The sequence below is a fragment of the Mobula hypostoma genome, chromosome 12, assembly GCF_963921235.1.
Source record: "Mobula hypostoma chromosome 12, sMobHyp1.1, whole genome shotgun sequence".
NCBI classification, from domain to species: domain Eukaryota; kingdom Metazoa; phylum Chordata; class Chondrichthyes; order Myliobatiformes; family Myliobatidae; genus Mobula; species Mobula hypostoma.
In genome coordinates this window covers 55090067-55111091 of record NC_086108.1, presented here as the reverse complement: position 1 = coordinate 55111091, position 21025 = coordinate 55090067, and the positions used below count along the sequence as shown (strand labels likewise).

Sequence of the window (21025 nt, the reverse complement as noted above, 5' to 3'; positions counted from 1 at the left end):
CATTGGTTAGCCACTGAATTCCAAAGTCTCATTATCTCTATTCATAACCCAAACATTTCTGCTACAGAGAAACCATTACCTCAGCAGGTAACATTACAGAGAAGTCATTACATTAGTTAACAATACAGAGAAGCCATTACACCTAGAATTATAAAACAGCCATCATTTCACTTTAACAATTGGAGTATGCTAATCTCAATCAATAACTGTTTGTTAGATTAACTGTGGTCAGTCATTACTGTTTGTAACAGATGGACCACATAAGCTCTGGTATAGTCAACAAGTTGTTGGACTGCAAGGGAGTATTTGGTTATCAATTCACAAAGTGCATACTATCTGCCAAGTAATAGTGAATGTGCCTGGACTGAAACTCTGATTCTTAAGCAAGACAGAAACAATAACAAGTAACAAAAACAACAGGAATTCTGCAAATGCTGGAAATTCAAGCAACACACACAAAAGTTGCTGGTGAACGCAGCAGGCCAGGCAGCATCTCTAGGAAGAGGTGCTGCCTGGCCTGCTGCATTCACCAGCAACTTTTATGTGTGTAACAATAACAAGTAAGTGCTTTAAGTGATTTCTGATGTGTTTGTATGGGGTGGGGGTGGAGTTTTAACAGCATTAATTATATCACTGGCTCCACAAAATTATCTTCCAGTCTGCCATCAGTACATCTCAGGTTCAATAGCCCTTTCAAGTGTGGCCCGGAAAGATGCACAATTCATTTTCATGGACCAATGTTTTAAGAGATAGAAAAGTTAAGATGGATTTTGAAATTGAGATGCACAATACACACAGTGCATTTGAGGGAGGTTAGAAGTGAACAATTCCTTGTATTCCTTTCTTTGTATTTATTTCAATAAATTTTAGATAATTATTTGCAGAGCACATTTTTGGCTCTTAGATGCCTCATAGATGATAACTTGTTTACAACATCACTTTTTATTATGCTAAATTTTATCTTCATAATTTTTTGTAACAATGGTTCCCTTATCAGAATTTATTCTTGACTTCTGCAAAGCAGTGATGAGTAGCTCTGATTGATATTGCTGCTGATACTTTGTCATCCTTCTTCACTTACTTTTTTCACTTAATACCTACAAGAGTGGACCAGGAATAGGAAGAGGCATTTATGTGATTTCTTCCAAACAGAAACACCTGAGATGAATTGTAATTCCTCTCTCAACTGCCATCAGCTAACTCATCAAAATACAGATGTAGTCCCCTGGTAAGCCTCAGGGTCGCTCAACTCGCTGTCGTCTAGGGGAAGCAGCCTTCGACCCCGCCAAACTGGGTAATCAAGTTTGTGTGGATGCTGTGTGATGTACTCCACCCTGCCAAATAACAGACAATACACCATATACGATTAAATGATTACAATTTATAGATATTACTGGAAATATATAATTAATAAAGATAAAATATAAAAGGAAAGTAGAAGGCACCAAACTTATCAAAGTTCAACCTCTTCATGCACAAACAGTTGGAGCTCTAGTAACGGTCCTCTTCTCAACATTCGATCCCCTCTGACCACCTCGACCTGCCGCCTGGGACCAACCACGGTGGTCGACCAGACGCTCCACACGAGTCTGTCTTCATCTCCTATCCTCACTGAAGACCCTGGACCTCGGAGTTCAGCTCATGGTCCTCCCTGTTGGCCAGCTCACAGCATCGCGTCCACTCTCTCTCTCCCCATCGTGCCTTCTGCCCAAAACCCGCGTATCACAATAGCTTACAGACACACAAGAAAGAATAACATCTATCCCAATTGGTTAGCAACTGAATACAACTCGCTCTATAACCCAAACAAGCAGCTGGCGAGAGAACTTTCTCAGCAGTTAACGTAACAAAGAAGCCATTTTGATTAGCCTACACAGTAACATAAAAGACGAAACTCTTTACGCAGATATCACACCTGGAATTATTTATCATGTCAACTGTAGATGTCCTTAACAAGCAATGCATTTTTCAATAATGCCGTCAAAGAGTCAGGCTATATTTTCCTGCTTTAATTTGAGGTAAAGGTAAACATGAGCACCATTTTTTATTGCCAAAGGGAAGAAGTTGTACATTCAAGAAAATAATTTCAACAGAAAAGTTATAGAGCACTGCTGCATTACAGATGGTATAGGTTTGAATCCAAGAGGCAGAGGTTCAATAACTGTGTAACAAAACAAAAAATTATGTATTAAAGTCACCTTTGATGTGTAACATTTGATAATCTGAAAGAAGCAGTAGGGAAACGTCTGGCTAAAATAAACTATCATCTGAAATTGCACTGTTTTATTAGAGCAAATTTGGCTATTCAATTCAACACCATGGGCACTGATTCTATCAGATTTGTATTTTTTGTGAATTGCCAGAGAACAATTTCAGTGTGGCATACAACACAGCAAATTGAAGTGCGCATTTGGTTGTTCAGGGTCTCAGGAGGTATAAAGCGTAGTCAAATGGTGGCATGGATTTTCATCAATGCTGCTTTGTTGCTTGTCTTGCTAAATTGATTTCAGCCAGACAGGTAATGCCTCATGTGCACCTGCTCTTAGCAGCAATGTCAAAACAGCTTGTGACGTCTTCATCTCATGCTCAGTCAGCGATCTACAGCAGATATTAGACCATGACATGGGAGAGAATTAGGCCATTCAGCCCATCAAATCCACTCTGCCATTTCATCATGGCTAATCCCAGATCCCACTCAACCCCACAAACCTGCCCACTCACCATAACCTTTGATGCCCTGACAAATCAGGAATCTATCAACTCCTGTTTTAAATACCCACTGACTTCGCCTCCACTGCAGTCTGTGGCAGAGCATTCCACAGATTCATCACTCTTTAGCTAAAAAAATTCCTCCTTACTTCTGTTCTAAAATATCACCCCTCAATTTTGAGGCTGTGCCCTTAAGTTCTGGATACCCCACCAAAGGAAACATCCTCTCCACAGCCACCTTATCTAATACTTTCACCATTTGGTAGCATTCAATGAAATCACCACATATTTTTCTAAATTCCAGTGAGTACAGGCCCAAAGTTGCCAGATGCTCCTCATACATTAACCCCTTCATTCCAGGGATCATCCCCGTGAATATCCTCTGGACACTCTCCAATGACAATACATTCTTTCTGAGAAATGAGGACCAAAACTGTTGACAATACTCCAAATGCAGCTTGGCTAGTATCTTATAAAGCTTCAGCGTTGTCTCTTTGTTTTTATACTCTATTCCCCTTGAAATAAATGCCAGCATTGCATTTGCCTTCTTTATCACAGACCCAACCTATGAATTAACTTTCTGGGAGTCTTGCATGAGGACTTCTAGGTCGCTCTGCACCTCTGATATTTGAATTTTCTCCCCATTTGGATAATAGTCTGCGCTATTGTTCCTTTTACCAAAATGTATTATCATATATTTCCCAAAACTGTATTCCATCTGCCACTTTTTTGCCCATTCTACTAATTTGTCTAAGTCCTGCTGCAATTGCATTGCTTCCTCAGCACTACCTATCCCTCCACCTATCTTCATATCATCCGCAAATTCTGCCACAGAGCCATCAATTCCACTATCTAAATCATTAACAAACAATGCTAAAAATAGTGGGCCCGACACTGACTCCTGAGAAACACCACTAGTCACTGGCAGCCAACCAGAAAAGGCTCCTTTTATACCCACTCGCTGCCTCCTGGCTGTCAGCCATTTCTTCATCCATGCCAGTATCTTTCCTGTAACACCATAGGATTATATCTAGTTAAGCAGCCTCATGTGAGGCACATTATCAATTGCCTTCTGAAAATCCAAGTAAATGACATCCTCTGCCTCTCCTTTGTCCACCCTGCTTTTAATCCTTGAAGAATTCCAACAGATTTGTCAGGCAAGATTTCCCTTTACAAAAACCTTGCTGACTTTGACTTATTTTATCATAAGTCTCCAAGTACCCTGAAACCTCGACCTTAATATTTATCACCTCTCCCTGAATCCAATGCATTGTTACACTGAAGAAGTGATGAGGATCATGGAATCTTAATTTGTGTCCTAGGCAAGCCCCAAGAAATGTATGTATCTCAAAGTGAAGGTCAGAGTCACTCCAACTCATTAACACTGCACTGGGATCCTTGCAGGGAGGTCTGCTCAGATATACCATATGTGACCATTTGCTGCTCACCATAGTATTGGAGAATTCAAGAATCTCTTGCGCTGGAAGGTGGGGAGCCTTCTACTTTAGATAAATACAACCTTTCTGTTCACATCTGGAAATGGCATTTGGATGCAGTGCATGGCTCCCATAAATTCTGGTATTCAATGAGGGTATTCATTGCCCTTATATATAGCTCCCTGGAAAATTCCAGTCATGAATTCTAACAGCTTTGCCAATTGCCTTTCTCAACTGTTATTCATTTTTGATGGGATGAATACAAAACCACTTACCTTTTTCAGCCAGATTTGCTCTGACACCTCTAGCTATTTGAGGTTGAAGGAATATCTGCTGAAACCACCTGCTGATGTGGTGACTGGGCTTCCATTCTGTGTTGGTACATCTGAGGCTGGTTTGGTGGCTAGCTGTGCAACACCAGCCTATGAAAGCTGTAGTAAAGTTCTTCATTCGTTAAATAACTCAGTTTGAGCCTTCAGGATAATTAAAAGCTTCATGTTTCTGTACCACAATGGGATTAGTTATATTTTAGAATACCGTACTTGAAACTCATGTTGGAAATGGATTTTGGGCATCAGTTTACTGTTGAGCTGGCTTGACTCAGCTTGGCTCAGATTACTTGGCTCTACTCTGAGCTAAGGGTCTGTAGATGTACTCTCTTTCAGAACTTCAGTTCTGAATGCTATTTGCTTGCTTTTATTGTTTGCATGATTTGTTTTCTTGCTCTGCACATCCGGTGTTTCAGTCTTTTTTTAAAAGGTGTCTTTTGGGTCTCCTTGTTTTGTGGATGCCTGTAAAAAGACAAATCTCAATGTTGTATAATTTTAACACACTTCGATAATAACTGCACTTTTAATGTGAACTTTGACATCATATGATGGATAGTTGCTAGAAAAAGTGTACAAGGCTACATCAATTTCTCACACAAAATTATACTTTTTAACAACTAATGTCAGCTCAAAGAACAAGTGCTGGTCTAGCTGATAAGTTTTTCATTGACACAATGCCAGCTTTTTGACTAATGTGCAATGAAACTTATAGCCTATAGAAGCACACAACATAGAAATGTACTCTGTCCATCAAGCCCATGCCAACTCTTTGAAAGAGGAAACCATTTTGTTCCATCAACCATCTCTCCAATCATTTTAGAAATGCTCCTTTTTCAAGTACATATAAAACAGTTTCAGGCAGTGCAGTTTGGTTCACTTATCACCCTTCAAGATTATTGACCAGTTATCTTAAATGTGTACTTTCTGTTTCCCAACTTTCATTCAAAACAACCCACAATATTAAATTTACCCTTAGTCATCCCTTGTTCCTCGAAGAAAATCTCGATCTTTTCTCATATCTCCATTAAGCCCCATATCCCTGGTAATTTTTAAATACATCTTCCCTGCACCATTGCAAAGATCTTGCTGTCTGTTCTGAAGTGTGAGGCCAACTAACCACTTGGAAAAGTTTACCAGAACTTCCTTATATTTGTTCTCTAATTAGAATTTTCTGTTCTTTTTTAAACAGCTTTATTCATGCTAAACCTTTAATGCACATGAATCCACAGAGCTTCTTTGTCCTTATGTGTGTCTACTTGAAGATTGTTCCATTTAATTTATATTTGTCTTGCTCATTTTTTTACTTCCTAAACATATTCATTTCATTTTCAAGTTTTGTGGTGACAGAATAAGGCAGTAAGCCACAATTCAGGCTGAAATAATTTCAAAATGGGGAGGAAACAGCAACATTTATTTTAAGTAAGTGTAATAATATATAATCTGATGTACAGCATTGTAGCATTTAATTTTGATGAAAAAGAGAAAGATAAGAGTTTAACCAAGATACTAATTCTGCAGTGACAATTTTTGGAGGATAAAACTGCATGGGTAAGAATTGTAAACTGTGATGACGCAAAAATATCAGTGAATGCATATCTTGCTGTCAATTCATGAATTTCATTTCCCTAGTTACTGCATATTAGTAAAGTACCTGTCATTTTGCATTGGAAGATACAAGTGATAATTTTATACAACACAGCTATATAAGGATAACTCTTTGACTTCACACTCTGGCTTTGAACATTTCCAGCCAATAACACACAGACCTGTAATTTGGGTGGCTGCTAAACATCATTTTCAAACTAGACCAAGCAACCAATGGGCATTCAATTCAGTGCTCTCTCTATTCATTCCTTTCATGTCTCCAATATTTAATGTTATCACTAAATATATTACTGCCAATTCCAAACAAGTGTAAATTAAAATGTCTTTCTAACCCTTCTTCAATCTTATTTTCTATATTCTGCTTGCTTTATTTAGCAAAGTAATTGCATCGTGTAGTCCTATCATTTTCCACGTATAATTATCTGCAATATAAGATTACAGGTGATAATTTGCAAAAGGTAAAGATACATTTACAAGGATATCATAAATTGCCTGATAAATCAAAGTAGCATAAATCACAAATGTTATGTTAATCTCAAACTGGTTTTGAACAAAAGAATATCACAAAATAGGAACTGGGTGGGCCATCAGTCCTATCCATGCTGACTGCTACCCTTCTGTTCCTCAAACTATTGAGTATATATTCACCTCCTCCTTAAATTCTTCTAATGATCCAGATTTCACCACCCAGTGGAACCAAAATTTCCAGAGAGACATAGAAATGTCTTCTTGCTGAGGGTGATGTATCTCAGTTTAAAATAACTGGCACCTTGTAGTTATGTTTCCTTGTTCAAAACTCTCCCAGCAGTGAAAACATCCCAACACCTACCCTGAGAAACCCTTCAGGTTTTTTTTTTAATGTTTGAATAAGGTCATTGCTCATTCTTTTAAATTTCAAGGAATACGAGCCCAAACATTTAGTCTCTCTTTGTAGGTCAACCTTCTCATCCCAGAAGTTAGTTCAATGAATCTCCTTTGTACAGCCTCCAATTCCCCTGTTTCCTTTTGGTAAGTGGGCCGAAACTGTGCACAAAACTTTCAGGAACCAGACAAGCTTTTCAACTTGGTATGCAAGCATAAAACTGAGCAAGTTTCTGATTTCTAAAATGAATTTTCTCATAGGCAACTGATCAATAATGCCAGTTTTATTCCTGGATTGGAGTTTTAAAATATACCCCATCTTCCCAGCCATCCATGAATGTTCAATGACTTTACCATTATGAAGTCCCTCACTATTGATAGCTTTATGGAACTAAAGCTTTATGGAACCAGCCACATACATATGGAAGCTACAAGAGCAAATCGGGGGACTCTGCAAGAAATGACTACCTTCATGACACCTGAAAGCTTTTTCTTCTTTATAGAACAAAGTAGGGGATGTGATGGAATAATTTCTGCTTGCCTGCCTGAATGACTGGCTTTCCAATATTGAAAAACTACCCAGGACAAAGTAACTTCTTTGCCATTTCATCCATTGCATTCTTTCCATCACTGGTACACAGTGGATGCAGTGTGTGCTATTTATAATCTGAACTGCAGGTACTCGCCCAGCTGTTCCAACCACAACCTCAAAACCAGCAGTCTCTGGCACCAAGAAGGACAATATGGTAAACACAAAGCCACTTGTCATCTTGACATGGAAGTATATCGCTCGTCCTTCATCACCAGCAGCTTTAGATCCTGAAAATTCCAAGCTGGCAACCAGCAGGAGTGTAAGAGTGCTTTCATCATAAACTAACTTCAGTATCTTCACAAGGAAAATCTTAATTGTGATGTCCATGTCCCAAAAACTCAAAAGAATCACATTCTCTTACATTTATCTGAAATTACTTGAATTACATTGCAGTTTCCATCCAAATGTCCCCATAATGCTCAAGGCATCTGAAAGCAAACATGTTCCCTCCTGGATCAATTCCCATTCAGTTTTATGCTACCTCTCGGTCCCTCTTTTTGTGCAATGGTACTATTGGTAGAGTTTCAAATATTAGTCCCATCCAACATTTTTCCATGCTTGAGGCGGTTTCCCTGATGCAAAACTGTAATTTCATCACTTCATCATGTTTTTTTAGTTTATGTTATCACAAGTGAAAACATGCAACAATCAATTTTATCAGGCTTGACGATGCCAGCTTTCCATTGCTTGCATATTGTTCAAATTTACTGTGAATATTTATTTTTTTAGGAGTGAGTTTAATTTCATGTGTGCCAAGCTGGTAAACAACTTATGAATCCTTTACACATAATCTATTAATAATGAATTGCAGTTACAATCCAGAATCTCCAGAATTAGTTGTTTCTGCCTTTTAAGGCTTTGGTGAATTGTGATATGTCCAAGCCTTGAATTGGCTTAATTTCAAATATTTTATTTATCTACAGGTTTCCTTTACTTCAGACCCTTAGATGATGGGAGTCCAAGAACCAAAGAATGCAGAACAAAGTTTATTTACCTCTCCTGAGTTCATACGACTTTAGATGAAGCTCGTTCCGTCATTCAGCTACTTTTATTCCATCACGTGACGATAGATGATCGTCCGAGCAGAAACCAAAGTTCTTCAGGTTACTACTAAATCATATAACAATTCAATTTAATGTCAGCTCAATTCTACTGAGACTGTTTTCTTGTGCAGCAAATACTACGTGTAAAAACAAAAGTAAAAGTCGTAGAAATTAGATGGCCAACTTTCAATATATTCCAAAAGCCGGTGTAGCAATCCTGCTCTGTGAATAAACCACCCCTGTTCAGTCAAATGCAGAAAATGTGCCAACTTTATAATGATGGGTGCATGATGTCTCTTCATCATTTTGTTGTTTCAGTTGGGGTGGAGGTAGCAGTATCATGAGTGGATACAGGAGGTTAAATGTAGTCTGCTCTGCTTAAGGCCAGTATGTTTCTCTTGAAGGGGAAGTGCAATATGTTTTGGATGAGGTTGAGTAGGCACTACTAATGAAAGCTCACTTGGGATGTTGAAGAATGGCATAACATAGACTTTGAATTTGCACTAGAGTTCTTATAGACACAGTGGAAAGAAGAACAGGTGATCTCTGGGTTACAATCACCCAACTTATGGGTACCCCTACATATGAATGAGCTCCCATAGTATTAAATTCAAAAGTCCAAATATTGTTCCTCTCTCTTTTCACTCTCAGTGATTGTTCTTACTTTTCAGTCTTATACATTTTCAATATCATTCTTTACAATACTTTTGAGGTATGGTTGCCACATCAAATGAACTTTGTATATTTTCTGACTTGGACCAAAACTGGAGGGAAGGAAGTTCTCTTTTCCCTTTTGCGTCAGTTACAAATGTTCAAATTTTAAGACTGGTAAGAATAAGTAGTCCCTAGGAATGGTGAGAGTGAGGTTTGGGAATATAAATCAATTGAAAAGCTATAGACCGGGCCGGCTGGTGGTTCAATGGCATCGGCGCCAGACTTGGGAGCGGAGGTTCCCGGGTTCGAAACCAGTCGGGCCCGCTCCCGAGTACGCTTTCCATCCATGCAGGGTTGAGTGTTGAGATCAGAACTCAACCTCGTAAAATAAAGGGAAAAGTACTACGAAAATGTCTGTGTGAGGAGTGGTGTGCACACGGTCTCTCTCTCACTCCGCGCCTTGTAAGAGCCATGAAAATGACATCATCACAGACGTACGCACGCAGACTCGCATGCACACAGGCACGTGCCAAAAAAAAAAGAAAAGAAACGCTATAGCCCCACTTTGCCCTTCATCAGTTTGTGGAAATAAAGTCAGGATTGGGAAGGACTTGCTGCCTGATTTTACTCTATTGTCCGCTCCAACTTATCCCAGTTTCAGGTGGAATCATAGAGATTTGATCCCATAACTTCAAATACAGTCAGCCTAGACACTACATTGAAAAATAGATAAAACAAATTGTTGCAACACTCACATTCATTAATAGTTCAAGCTACTGAAGCTTTTCCTTAGTTTGCTGTATTGCTCCCCACTGTCAATACAGCTCAACACCAGCATCTATCATTTTTATACATCAGTTACTGCGGTCTTCAAAACAGTTTACAAAGTAAAATTTACACACTTAAAACATGCATTCATATTAGTGATGATTAGATTTTTTTTCTCACACATTATATATTAGACAAATTGATTTCCTTTTTAGAAACTTAATTTCAAACATGTTCCACAGTCTTTCCTTATTAGCTTCAATTTTATTTTGCAAATTAGCTACAAGCAGACTTCTGAAAAAAAAAGTACTATTTGTTTTGTAAAACAGTGGTTCCACACATACAAGGAAAGGTTGTGAATTGAAAGCCTGCTGCTGAATAAATAACATCATAAAATAACTTTCCCCAAGGGCAAAGGTTCCCACCCTGGGCCCCTTGCCTAATGGTATTGGTCCATAACATTATAACAAATTGGGAGCTCCTGCTCAAGGGCAAAAAAGAAACAGGAATGGTAGTTTGCCTCCCAGGTGCCAGGGTCCGTGATGTTTCTGAATGTGTCCTCAATATCTCAAAAAGTGGGAGTGAGCAGCGAGAAGTCGTGGTACTTTTTGTTACCACTGACATAGGTTAAAAAAAAAGGAAGGAGTACAAGGAGTTAGGAAGGAAGCTGAGAAGCAGGACCTCAAGGGTAGTAACCTCGGGATTGCTCCTGGGCCACGTGACAGTGAGGATAGGAATAGAATGAGGTGGAAGATACATGCATGCCTGAAGAATTGGAGCAGGGGCAGACATTCAGATTTCTGAATAATTGGGACCTCTTCTGGGACAGGTGTGACCTGTACCAAGTGACATGTTTCACTTGAATCCAACAGGGAACAATATTCTTGCGGGCAGGTTTACAAGAGCTGTTGGGAGTGGCTTAAACTAATATGGCAGGGGGGTGGGAACCAGTATGATAGAGCTGAGGATGAGCCAGCAGGTTAAAAATAGATGATGTAACATGAATGTAAGGAAGGATAAACCAATGACTGGGTACAAATGCAAACAGAGCAAAGAGTTAAATTGTACCACAGAGGCAATGCTTCGAAAGGGTGAAGAATGTAGGACTGCAGGTGCTGTATTTAAATACATGTAGCATTCTGAATAAAGTGGACGAACTCATGGCACAATTAGAGATTGGTTGGTATGTCATTGTGGGCATCACTGAGTCGTGGCTGAAAGAAGACCATTTTTGGAAGCTTAACATCAAAGGATATACTTTGTATTGAAAGGGCATGCAGGAAGGCATGGGCAGTGATGAGGCTCCGTTGGTAAGAGATGGGATTACATCTTTAGAAAGAGGTGATACAGGGTCAGAGAATGTTGAATCTTTGTGGATGGAGTTAAGAAACTGTGAGGGTTAAAAAAAACATTACTGGAATCATATATAGGCCTCCAAATAGTAGCCAAGATGTAGGATTGAGATTGCAAAAGGAGCTGGAAAAGGTATGTAATAAGAGTAATGACACAAGTGTAATGGGAGACTTCAATATGCAAGGGGATTGGGAAAATCAGGTTGGTGTTGGATCACAAGGGAGGGAATTTGTTGAATGCCTATGAGAAAGGTTTTAGAGCAGCTTGTGCTTGAGCATACTCAGGGAAAGGTTATCTCAGATTGGGCATGATGCATAACCCAGATCGCAGTAGGGAGTTTAATGTAAAGGAACCTTCAGGAGGCAGTGATCATAATATGATTGAATTTATACTGCAATTTGAGAGGGAGAAGCATAAGACACATGTAACAGTATTGCAAAGGAATAAAGGGAATTACAGAGGCATGAGAGAGAAACTTGCCCAGGTGAATTAGAGGAGAATACTGGTGGGGATGACAGCAGAGTAGAGATGGCTCAAGTTTCTAGGAATAGTTCACAAGGTGCAGGATAGATATGTCTCACAGAAGAAGAAATTCTCAACTGAAAGGGGTAGGCAACCTTGGCTGACAAGGGAAGATAAGTACTGCATAAAAGCCAAGGAAGGGGCATATAAGGTAGCAAAAATGAGTGGGAAATTGGATGATTGGGAAGCTTTTAAAATCCAGCAAAGGGCAACTAAAAAGCTATAAGAAGGGAAAAGATGAAAAATGAAAGCAAACTAGCCAATAATATAAAGTAGGATAGTAAAAGTTTTTTCAGTTATTTAAAGAGTAAAAGGGAGGTGAGAGTTGATATTGGACCACTGGAAAATGTTGCTGGTGAGCTAGTAATGTGGGACAAAGAAATGGCAGATGGACTTAATGGGTATTTTGCATCAGTCTTCACTGTGGAAGACACTAGCAGTGTGCCAGAGGACTGTGAGTGTCAGGGAGCAGAAGTGAGTGCATCGCTATTACAAAGGAAAAAGTGCTAGGCTGGCTCGAAGGTCTTAAGGTGGATAAGTCACCTGGACAAGGTGGACTACATCCCAGAGTCCCTAAAGAGGTTGCTGAAGAGACAACAGATGTATTGGTCATGATCTTTCAAGAATTTGGAATATTGCAAATGCCACTCTGCTCTTTAAGAAGCGAGGAAGGCAAAAGAAAGGAAATTGTAGGTCAGTTAGCCTAACCTCAGTGGTTGGGAAAGTGTTGGTGTCTATTATTAAGGATGAGCTTTTGGGGTACATGGATACTAATGATAAAATAAGTCAAAGTCAGCGTGGTTTCTGTAAAGGGAAATAGGGAAAGCTTGCCTGAAAATCTGTTTAGAGTTCATCAAGGAATTAGCAATCAGGGTGGATAACGGAAAGGCAGTGAATGTCATTTACTTGGATTTTCAGAAGACATTTGATGAGGTGCCACGCATAAGGCTGCTCAACAAAAGTGTTACAGGAAAGATACTGGTGTGGATAGAGGAATGGCTGATAGGCAGGAGGCAGCAAGTGGGAATAAAGGGAGCCTCTTCTGGTTGGCTGCCTGTGACTAGTGGTGTTCCACAAGAGTCAGTATTGGGACCTTTTCACATTGTTCATCAATGATTTGGATAATGGAATTAAAGGCTTTTTGGAAATGTTTGTGGATGACACAAAGATAGGTGGAGGGATAGGTAATGCTAAGGAAGCAATGCAATTACAGCAGAACTTAGACAAATTGGAAGAATAGGCAAAAAGGTGGCAGATGGAATACAGTATTGGGAAATCTACGATAATGCATTTTGGTATAAGGAACAATAGTGCGGACTATTATCTAAATGAAGAGAATGTTCAAACATCAGAGGTGCAGAGGAACTTAGGAATCCTCGTGCAAGACTCCCAGGATGTTAATTTACAGGTGAAGTCTGCTTTAGAGAAGGCAAAATCAATGTTGGCATTTTTCCAAGGGGAATAGAATATGAAAGCAAGGAGATAATACTGAGCCTCTGTAAGACACTAGTCGGGCCGCACTTGGGAGTATTGTCAACAATTTTGAGCCCCATATCTCAGAAAGGATGTGTTGTCATTGGAGAGAGTCCAGAGGAGGTTCATGAGGATGATTCCAGGAATGAAGGGGTTAACATATGAGGAGTGTTTGGCAGCTTTGGACCTGTACTCACTGAAATTCAGAAGAATGGGGGGGATCTCGCTGAAACCTACTGAATGTTGAAAGGGCTAGATAGGATGGATGTGGGGAGGATGCTTCCTATGGTAGGAGTATCCTGTGGTGGGGGTATCCAGAACTCAAGGGCACAACCTCAAAATTGAGGGGTGGCCTTTTAGAACAGAGGTAAGGAGGAGTTATTTTAGCCAGAGAATAATGAATCTGTGGAATATTCTGCCACAGACTGCGGTGGTGTCCAACTCCAGGGGTATATTTAAGCGGAAGTTGATGGTTTGCTGATTGGTCAGGGCATCAAAGCATATAGGGAGAAGGCAGGTGTATGGGTTGAGTGGGATCCAGGATCAGCCATGATGAAATGGCCTAATTCTGCTCCTATGTCTTATGGTCTTAATAACAAACTGCCATGAAAATAAGAAACACAGGCAAGAAGGTGCTTGAGCTGTTGACCACTAATATATGTGAGGGTTAGATGGCCACTGTAAATAATTATGGTTTGAAGGGTAGAGCAGCAGTGACAGAAATATAAAACTAGTGACTCTAAATATTCACCGTCTATGCCCCTGTCCTTTCTAGCAAAGAAATGCCTTTGTGATACTAAGTAACAAAATTGTTATTAAAACAAATTTTTCAAAATCTGGTATCACAAACATGAGAAAATCTGCAGATGCTGGAAATCCAAAGCAACATACACAAAATGCTGGAGGAACTCAGTAGGCCAGGCAACATCTATGGTAAAGAGCAAGCTGTCGACATTTCAGGCCGGGACCCTTCATGCGGATGGAAGTGAAGGGGAGAAGTCAGAGTGAGACGGTGGGGAAAGGAGGAGTAACTCCTTTCTTATAGGTATTATGGACTTTCAATCTAGAATCTCTTACACTGATCTCCCAACTGGAAATTTTGAAGTATAGTTAGATGACTAAAACAGACATGGAGAAGAAAAATAATATTTTTCCACAGAAACACAAAAGCATATTGGTTATATAAGAGTGGGTCAAAAGGCCACTCTATCCATCACCTGCAAACTAAAAATAATTCACAGCTCTTCCAAACAAAATGACACTTGGGATGAAGATGACTCATCAATATTTAACCCATAGAGTACAGCAAAAGGATAGATGGAACACTGACTTTGATAACGCTGTGTCATGGATTGCAAGAGAAGCATGGAATGTGAGGTTAGTTTAGGAGAGTTGAGATACTTTTATTCAAAAACTTCAGCCACGACCTTTTTGAATGGTAAACCAGGCACAAAGGTGGAGTGGCCTAGTTCTGGTTTTATTTCTTATGTTTTTATGAACCAAACAGGTTATTAAATGCAAATATATACAATTTGTTGTAAGTTATAACATTTAGCACCACACACATAACAAAGATGCTAAACTATATGTAGAATAAAAAAATAATCACAAAATGCAAAACATTCCAATCCTTGATATAAGGGACAATTTTACATTTCCACATTTTCAACTGCAAGCCTCATTTAGTGAAAAAATAAACTTTAGCATGTAAATATTTTCAGCATTAAAATGTATGAAGGAATATTTCATATCTATATATTTCTTTCAAATGGTATAATTTTGCAAAAGGCACATTAATAGTAGTGTAAATCAATGTATACTTCAAATGGAAAATGCTCCTTTCCTATCTTTTCTCTATCGTTGTTATTTTGCCCATATTATGTAAGTGTGGTTTGTAATGATTGAAGGAAGAGGAGGATAACAGGGAGTGTTTCACTTCATTAATCACTGACATAGCAATTCAGATAACATCATTACATGATTCAATAGGCTAGTCATGGTCACATCATCTCCAACTTCCCAGATAACCTTGGCCTATTTATTACTGCAGAAGCAGGTAGAAGATTGCATTTGTTCGCAGATAAGCATAGACAGCAATGCCTCATCCACGACTGTCCTCGGTATTGGTGACCCACAAGGTTGAGTCCTCTCCTCCCTACTTTATTCCCTATGCAGTGGCCAGATTCTACAAGTTCACCATAGTAGACCAGATCTCAAATAACAAGTAAACCAGAATCAAGTCCCTACCTCCCCAGTGTAATCCCAGCAAACACCTAGGTCATTGAAACTAAAGGAGATGAATTTAAAGTGAAAGTTACATATTGAAGGGATCAGACACATCGAAACATGGCTCGCACCTACCTGCTTCAGCTGAATCAGGTAAGAAATAGAAAACCTATGAACATGTTGTCATGGAAAACAAACTTTCTCTCAATATCAGCAAAACAAGAGCTGCAGGAGGCAGGGTGGAGCACATGTTCCTGTATTTATCAATGATGATGGTCAAGTTCCTTGCTGTAAATATCACCAATGGTCTGTTGGTGCCCAACCACATAGGGCAAAAAAAAAACACACCTGCACTCTACTTCCTCAGAAAACAAAGGAGATTCAGCATACCCCACTTGCAAATTTCTACCAAGGGGAGCATTCTGACTGGTTGCATCACTGCTTTGCATGGAGGCGCCAATGCATAGGAACAAGAAAAGCTACTGAGGCTTGTAGACTCAGCCATTTCCACCATGGGCACAAGCCTTCCCACCAACAAGGACATCTTCAAAAGGTTGCATCCATCATTAAGGAATTCACAACCTACCCCATTACTGCACTGCACTTTCTCTGTAACACTACGTTCTTCCTTCTCTGCTGTGTTTCCCTTGTCTTCAATGTATTTGTGTGTTGAAATGATGCACATGATGACTTGCAAAATGTTTTTCAGTGTATCTCAGTCCACGTGACAATAATAAATTAATTCCAATTTCACACACTGTTATCAGCTTAAAGACTGATCTCCAACTATTCTCTGGATAAAAAGTATCCCATTTACTTCAGAAAAGAATCTGCTTTCCTGGTTTTATGCTGGAAAATAGACTCCTATAAAGATTCAATGACTTTCAACATAAATCAATGATTCTTTACATGGACTTTGGCTGATTTTTTATTTCTGTAGTCCAGAAACAAAGTGTGGACCTTTAGTGTTTGGAGATCATATCAAGGTTCATGCATTAAACTTGTTACCATCATATTGGCACCAAACATATAAGCCCCTGCACAGTAAGTAAATGGCATGCAGGCTTAACACTGAACAAAGCCCTCAAGGCATCAAGTTTAATCAAGGCTCAGAAAAATATGTGCTAAGCTTCTTGAAGGAATAATGGTGAATTCAGCATTAAGTGATGGTACATGACATTGGTTAGTAGAATGAATATTTTGAATTTATTTATTCTTTGTATAAAAAGATACTGATGCGTCAATGAGAGCCTCTATTTGTGTATGATGTAAAGTAGAAGTCGTATCAGCGTTTATTTAATAGGTTGACAGTACAGGCTCAGAGTTCTATGCATTCTAATGGAATCATATCAGATTAATCAGAGTTTAAACGCAAACAACAGGAATTCTGCAGATGCTGGAAATTCAAGCAATATACATCAAAGTTGCTGGTGAACGCAGCAGGCCAAGCAGCATCTATAGGAAGAGGCGCAGTCGACGTTTCAGGCCGAGACCCACCTTATGCCAATGTAACACTCAAACCGTTGAAGTTATCAAGGTACTTAATGATATCAAGGCATAGAATTTAATCTAGAGACCACCTCAGTCCTTTAAACTTTACTCTCTTCTTTGTACTTATACTAATGTCATGCTTCTGAAATTTAAGTGGTACCCTGTATGTACTTTCTATTTTGGGCATTCTAACCTCGATGAAATCCCATCCACTTCCAAAATATTATGCCTTAATTTGTGATTTTTAAAGCCATAGAACTTAATTCAATACCTTATCAATAATTACTGATTAATAATTAATCTTTTATGGCTTTTTGAATTTATTGCACTGTCTTACCATCCTTTCTAATATTATTAGCTAATCAAATTAATAGGGTGCAAGAATGAAATGCTCAGTACACATAAGGCCATTATTCATGAACACACTCGTCCTGGGTTTGGAATGGATTTAGACAACACAAAATGATACAATGTAATGTATACATAGTCAAAAACATCAGTCAATTGCAGGCTAACCTTTAAGATGGCTAGATGATATTTGGTCATCAATATTGCTTGCTTTTCAGTGCTTAGAAGTCTGTTTGAAACTGAGGCATATATGACCTGAGTGCCCTCTGAGGAGGGTGATCTCCATTCAGGCTGAATTTCAACAATGAATTCAGGTAAGATATTGAATAAATTTCAGATGGATTCTGAAAGTCCAGAGATAAACATTTTTCCAGAAGTGGCAGCTCTTGCACAGTGTGTCCTTCTATGTTACTGTTAGCAACGTCCTCAAATGAAGTCTGTTCCAAGTAACAAAAATCTACTCCTTCATCATTGCCATTGAAGAAGACTTTGCTTTCTTGTTCATGAGATTCAGAGAAACCCTCTGAAGAAATAATAGAACTTGAATTGGCTTCATCAAATTGGATTAACTGCATGAGTGTATGTTTTTGAAATTCCCACAGGTTATTAGATTCATTACTAGAACTGTCAGTTTCATTGCCTGAATACACACCTTCATCGGAATAGCTGCTTACGCACTTCTGTTTTGTGCAAAGTGGATCCATTTCCACGTCTATCATAATCTTCGAATATTCAGATTTTGACTGTGCACAAGTAGTTTCCACATTGTCTTCTATTTTGCTATCTATGTTATTACTTTCACTCAGACCTTGAATATCTGATGAATTTGCATTTTGCTTCATTACTACCTCACTTCCAGAATCCACAGCAATTACACTTTTGTCTTCTTTAAATTGTATTATCTCTTCTATGATTGCTGCAGCAAATATTTCTGATTCCACAAGTTGTGGGGAAACGGGTAATACACCTTGACTGTATTTCCCAAATACATTGGCAGCAGCGTCAGGCTGCAAAAGAAAGACAACATTTTAAATAATTTTAAGATCCTTCTAAAGATTAAAATAAGAAACATCAGCAACAGCCATTTCTGCTAATTATGAAAATATTTGTGGTTTTACAAGTAGCAAATAGCAAGTAACATTATTTATAAATTTTATGTTCAATTGTGGACTAGTAATATCCGATATTGTACTTTTAAGTTCTCACTATTTCTCTTGTTGTATTAATCTGCAATAGAATAACAAAAAAGCAAATAATACTGAAATGCTATTTTGTAATTGATTAAAAGAGCGCATATGATATGATCATATATAAGCATGCACCTCATTTAAAAATTATTTTTATTACTATCTTACATTGTTAATATAGCCACTGGGAAATTAATTGAGTTGCTATTTCAGGAAGCATATTGTCATGGCAAGAGGTGTGTCCTTGATGGTATTTACATAGGTCCTATGAGGTATTCCCAATGTTGTAACAAAACACCATTTTCTTCCTTCTGACTCTCCATTGTCTGGGAATCTGACTAACAAAAGCAAGTGAGGTGTAATTATCAGAATATCTGCTGATAGTTTTAGGGTGAATAGTCTTCAATTTGTACAAAAAATCATAAATAAAAAAGAAAGAACCATTGCTGATTTTGATGATTCTTTTTGAGTTTCAATTTAATGATCCGTGTTTATTTCAGGTAGACAGGTGGATTGAAGAGCTGAGAGCAACAACAGATTGAAGAGTTTGTTGAATTCATAAGAGATGGCTCTTTAGAGCAGTTTGTCATTGAACCTACTAGTGGATCAGCTGTACTGGATTGGGTGTTACGTAATGAACTGGAGGCAATTAGGGAGCTTAAGGTAAAAGAGCTCTTAGGAACCAGTGATCACAATATGATTGAGTTCAACTTGAAATTTGATAGGGAGAAAGTAACGTCTGGCGTAGTAGTATTTCAGTAGAGTAAGGGAAATTACAGTGGTATGAGAGAGGAGTTGGCGAAAGTAAATTTGAAGGAGCTGCTGGCAGACATGTTAGCAGAGCAGCATAGGCAGTAAAAACAAAAGAGAGGACCTACAACAAAGCAAAAGTTAGTGGGAAGATAGAGGATTGGGAAGTTTTAAAAAGCCTACAGAGAGCAACTAAAAGAATCATTAGAAGGGAAAAGGTGAAATATGAAAGCAAGCTAGCAAGTAATATCAAAGTGGATAGTAAAAGCTTTCTCAAGTATGTAAAAAATGAAAGAGAGATGAGAGTGGATATAGGACTACTAGAAAGTGGATATAGGACTACTAGAAAATGAGGCAGGAGAAATAGTAACAGGGGACAAGGAGATGGCTGATGAACTAAATGAGTATTTTGCATCAGTCTTCACTGTGGAAGACACGAGCAGTGTGCCAGATGTTATAGTGTGTGAAGGAAGAAAAGTGGGTGCAGTTACTATTACAAGGGAGAAGGTGCTCAAAAAGCTGAAAGACCTAAAGGTACATAAGTCACCCAGACCAGATGAACTGCACCCTAGGGTTCTGAAAGTGGTAGCATTAGAGATTGTGGCAGCATTAGCAATGATCTTTCAAAAATCACTGGATTCTGGCTTGGTGCCAGAGGATTGGAATATTGCAAATGTCACTCCACTCTTTAGGAAAGGAGGAAGGCAGCAGAAAATAAGTTATAGACCAGTTAGCCTGACCTCACTGGTTGAGAAGATGTTAAATTCAATTGTTAAGGATGAGGTGATGGAGTACTTGTTGACACAGGACAAGATAGGACAAAGTCAGCATGGTTTCCTTCAGGGAAAACTTTGCCTCACAAACCTGATGAAATTCTTTGAGGAGATTACAAGTAGAATAAATAAAGGGGATGCAGTGGATGTTGTATGTTTGGACTTTCAGAAGGCCTTTGACAAGGTGCCACACATGAGGCTGTTGCCAAGTTAAAAGTCTGCAGTATTACAGGAAGGTTACTAACATGGTTAGAGCATTGGCTGATCGGAAGAAGGCAGTGAGTGGGAGTAAAAGAATCCTTGTGGGAATAAAAGGATTCTTGTCTAGTTGGCTGCCAGTGACTAGTGGTGTTCCACAGGGGTCGGTGTTGGGACCACTTCTTTTTATGCTGTATATAAATGATTTAGATGATGGAATAGATGGCTTTATTGCCAAGTTTGCAGATGATAATGAAGATTGGTGCAGAGGCAGGTATTGAGGAAACAGGTAGGATGCAGAAGGACCTGGACAGATTGGGAGAATGGGCAGGAACGTGGCAAATGAAATATAATGTTGGAAAATGCATGGTCAAGCACTTTGGTAGTAGAAACAAATGTGTGAACTATTTTCTAAATGGGGAGAAAATACAATAATCTGAGATGCAAAGGGACATGGGAGTCCTTGTGCAGAACACCCTAAAGGTTAACCTGCAGGTTGAGTTGGTGGTGAGGAAGGTAAATGCAATGTTAGCATTCATTTCAAGAGGACTAGAATACAAGAGCAAGGATATGATGCTGAGGCTTTATAAGGCACTGGTGAGGCCTCACCTTGAGTATTGTGAACAATTTTGGGCTCCTCATTTTAGAAGAGATGTGCTGGCATTGGAGAGCGTCCAGAGAAGGTTGACAAGGATTATTCCAGGAAT

The 21025-nt window shown here is 38.9% G+C and overlaps 1 protein-coding gene across 10 annotated transcripts in view; it reads right to left on the bottom strand.

The window, feature by feature from the left end:
- Positions 1–14793: 14793 nt before the first annotated feature.
- Positions 14794–21025, bottom strand: part of lepr (leptin receptor) — a 135754-nt gene continuing 129522 nt past the window's right edge. For all 10 annotated transcript variants that reach the window (XM_063064153.1, XM_063064148.1, XM_063064157.1 and 7 more), the window contains one exon: positions 14794–18417. In XM_063064153.1, coding sequence (XP_062920223.1) covers positions 17632–18417 — 786 coding nt within the window. In that variant the 3' untranslated portion in view covers positions 14794–17631. The remainder of the gene's footprint in view (positions 18418–21025) is intronic.